Genomic DNA, 3,351 nt, shown 5'->3' with positions numbered 1-3,351 from the left:
AGGGTGTGGCCTGAGACACTCTGATGGACAGTCCATGTGGTCCTCCTGAGCAACTCCTTCTCACAGAGTACACTGACCTGCTGCAGACAGGAGAAACCCAGGGACAGGAGGGCTTCCTTGTTCACTAGGTCAGATGAAGCCCAGAAACACAGGAGGACTCTGGACAGGAGCTCAGGACAAACTTGGGTCCTGTTCCTAGACCACCTCAGCTTCTGCAGTGGGAGGACCATGTGCTCTATGGGCCAGCGCTGCCCCGCCCACCCTGCCGATTTACATGTTTTCTCTCAGAGACCACAGTACTGTGAGTCAATTTAAGGGGTCCCTGGGGGAAGAGGAGTGTTCAGCTCAGACAACATTATGGACCTTCAGGCTCAGATTGTCAGCTTCCTGCTGCTCAGTGTCACAGGTAAGAAAGAGAAAGCTCAGGACCCAGAGTCCACTTCCCACATGAGTTAATTGGATCCTGTGTCAGGGTTTTTGTCTTAGTTGTTTCTGCACCTTGTCTGGTATGAAGACATCCATGTGTCTCTGTTTCTGCTAATTTCTCTTTCTTTTCACCTCTCCTATATGAGCATAGTGTCCAGTGGAGAAATTGTGCTCACACAGTCTCCAGGATCCCTGGATGTTTCCCAAAGGGAGAGAGTCACTATGACCTGCACAGCCAGCTCCAGTATAAGCACCAGCTACTTGCACTAGTAACAACAGAAGCTGGTGGCCTCTCCAAGCTAGAGATCTATAGAACATCCACTCTGGCTTCCAGAGTCCCAGAACGCTTCAGTGGCAGTGGGTCTGTGACCTCCTACTCACTCACCGTCAGCAGCATGGAGTCTGAAGATGTCACAATCTACTACTGTCAGCAGTGAGACAGCTCTCCACCCACATGGTGCTACAGACTGCAACAAAACACCTTCAGCTCCTTGGGCCATCTGCTTCCCCCTCAGAGCAAGGTCTAGGGTGGTGTCTGCAACAGAACCTCTGTCCTTTTCTGCAGAGGTGCCATGGTGAATTTTTTTCAAGGGTGTTTGGCTTCTGGACAAGAAGAAAGTGCAGATGTGCAGCTGGGATGAGGTCCCCAGAGAGCCCAGATTTTGTGAAAAGTGTAAAGTTTGCTAATGATGACACAGAACTCCTGAGTGGAGCATTGATCCTGGGAAGGAAGCTCCTGGGCTTCTGAACACTATGCAGGGGCCTGGAGAAACATTCCTTACAGAGTGGTTTCCTGTCAGTGAGGAACTACTATGGAGAGACAACCCCTGCCCCAGGACCAAGTCACTCAGCACAGAGAAGCTGTACTCCCAGGGTGAAGAACTGTGGGGTGAAGCCATTATAGCCTCTTCTTTTGGGGAATGCTGAAGTTACATCTTTGCATTTTTCTGAAGAATATATTTCACTGTGGAAGTGGCCAGTTCAGCCATCCAAATGGGAGAAAATGACAGAGCTCCCAAGTTATGACAGAATGGGTGTCCTCATTCTCTCTCTGTGGTTTGTTACTAATCCTTCTTTGGGGCACTGATGCTGTGATAAACATGTGGAAAACACCTTGTTTCAAACAACCTGTGCACAAGAACAAAGTGATGGAGGCGGAGACCTCAACCTCTGCACCAAACCCCATTTCCCTGAATGACAGGAAGCCTGCTTGACACTCTTTTCCACTTAAAAGGTGTTTTGAAAATTTAAAATGTATTAAATATTTCTAAAAATTGAAACAGAGAACACGGGCATCACAGAAAGAGAGAGAATGTTTAGTGGAAGGTCCTGGTTAGGCGTGGAGACAGAGCTCTGCTGGAAAGGCACCTCTCAGTTCTCTTTCCCTTCTAAATAAGATCAGCTTTCACAGTCCAATTACTAAAGGAAGAGCATGGCCAGGAGTCACCTCCATGGTCTCTTCAGTGACAAAGTGGAGAGCTTTCACAAGGAGATGTCAGTTTTGCAGGGATCCAGAAAAAAATAATAAATTGTAGTGAAAATTTTGCATCCTCGTAGGTTGGTCAGGAGATGCACAGCCAATCACTCTCCGTGCCCTGGACATTTTGCCTATAAAACTGAGAGGTGGAATTAGGTAGTTTCTAGAATTCTTCCCTTCCAGCTGGGAAGCACCTGGATCCCTCTGAGGACAGCTGTCCCTGCCCTCATAGGGCTAGGCACTTGCTTGAGGTTCTCTGTCCCTATCATTCCCAGCAATGATGGAGGACCTGTGTTCCCACCTCACTGCTGCTTTGCTGACAGCTGGCTTATTTGACACTGTCCTCCTGCTAAGGACAAGGACTGTCCATCCAGAGTTCCCCTTGTGGGCTCATGTTTGGGAGTCATTGGCCCCAGAGGGGAAGCATCATCAGGCTCCTGTGAAAGGGAGGAACTTCTCTGCTGCTGACCCAGGGAACACAGGGGCTGTCCCTGGAGTCCAAGGATCTCTCTGAACCAGCCGTGGAACTGAGGAACACAGCACACAGGATTTTGCTTGCCTTCCTGTGGACAAACCCAGCTGAGCCTATTCCCTGTGAGATCTGCCTCTGTAGAGTCTTTCAGCTTAGGTCCAGATGGCACTGATGTGCAGAAACGTGCACTGGTTTCCAATTAGATGCAGCACATGGCAGGTCCAAATACTTTAGGGCTATCACTAAGCCAGGTCTTGGGGTTCAGAGGGCCTTCCTTAATTTTCATATGTGCATGAAATCCATGTAAGTCTGCAGAGTTTAAAAGTACCCAAAATACTTTGCTTCCTCTAGGATTGAGTGGAAAAACAGAGGCTACTCCCACAGCAGATGTAGGGCAGAAGTCGTTTGTTATTTATATCAAGAAGGAAAGTGAGAACAGGTCAGAGACAGCTTTAGAAGTGAAGATATTTTTTTTTTCTGCAAAATCTTTCTTGACTCATATAATTTGTAATTGTATATTTCAAAGGAAAAAATGATAACTGAAGGATATTTGACTGGGAAATCATTTGGGAGAATGAAAGAGGACATTTCTAGGAGTAGCCAGGTGAGACTTGGTGCGTCGGGTACAGGCCCTTCCAAGTCTGCCCTGAGCAACTCTTGAAAATAGCAAAGGTTTTGCTCTGACTATGTCCGAATAATGAAATTATGACACTCAAAATTACACTCTCTTACCTGACTCCTGCTTTAAAATAAGGACAGAGTCACAGGATACTGGGCCACTCTACCCATAAACCCTCTGAGATGGCATTCCTTGTTTCCTGAACTCTCAGCTCTCTGTGATTTTCCAGCCTCATCCCTGACCAGCCCTGGCTTCCCATGGTCCTCTTCATTGAGGAGCTAGCTTGGGGCAGAAGTGGTGTCCTGTCAGCTCCCTGGCCAGGCTGGCAGCCCACACAGCATTGTGTTATTCTGAGTC

General features: G+C 47.9%; 1 gene segment (V, D, J or C); it reads left to right on the top strand.

Annotated features, from left to right (window-relative positions):
* The first annotated feature begins 357 nt into the window (after positions 1-357).
* Positions 358-863, top strand: LOC114080617 (Ig kappa chain V-IV region S107B-like). The segment is given in 2 exon segments: positions 358-406; positions 607-863. Coding segments are annotated over 2 exon segments (306 nt in total).
* Positions 864-3,351: the final 2,488 nt, after the last annotated feature.

Source organism: Marmota flaviventris, chromosome 14 (genome assembly GCF_047511675.1).
Source record: "Marmota flaviventris isolate mMarFla1 chromosome 14, mMarFla1.hap1, whole genome shotgun sequence".
Classification (NCBI taxonomy): domain Eukaryota; kingdom Metazoa; phylum Chordata; class Mammalia; order Rodentia; family Sciuridae; genus Marmota; species Marmota flaviventris.
This window is presented reverse-complemented; position numbering and strand designations above follow the sequence as displayed.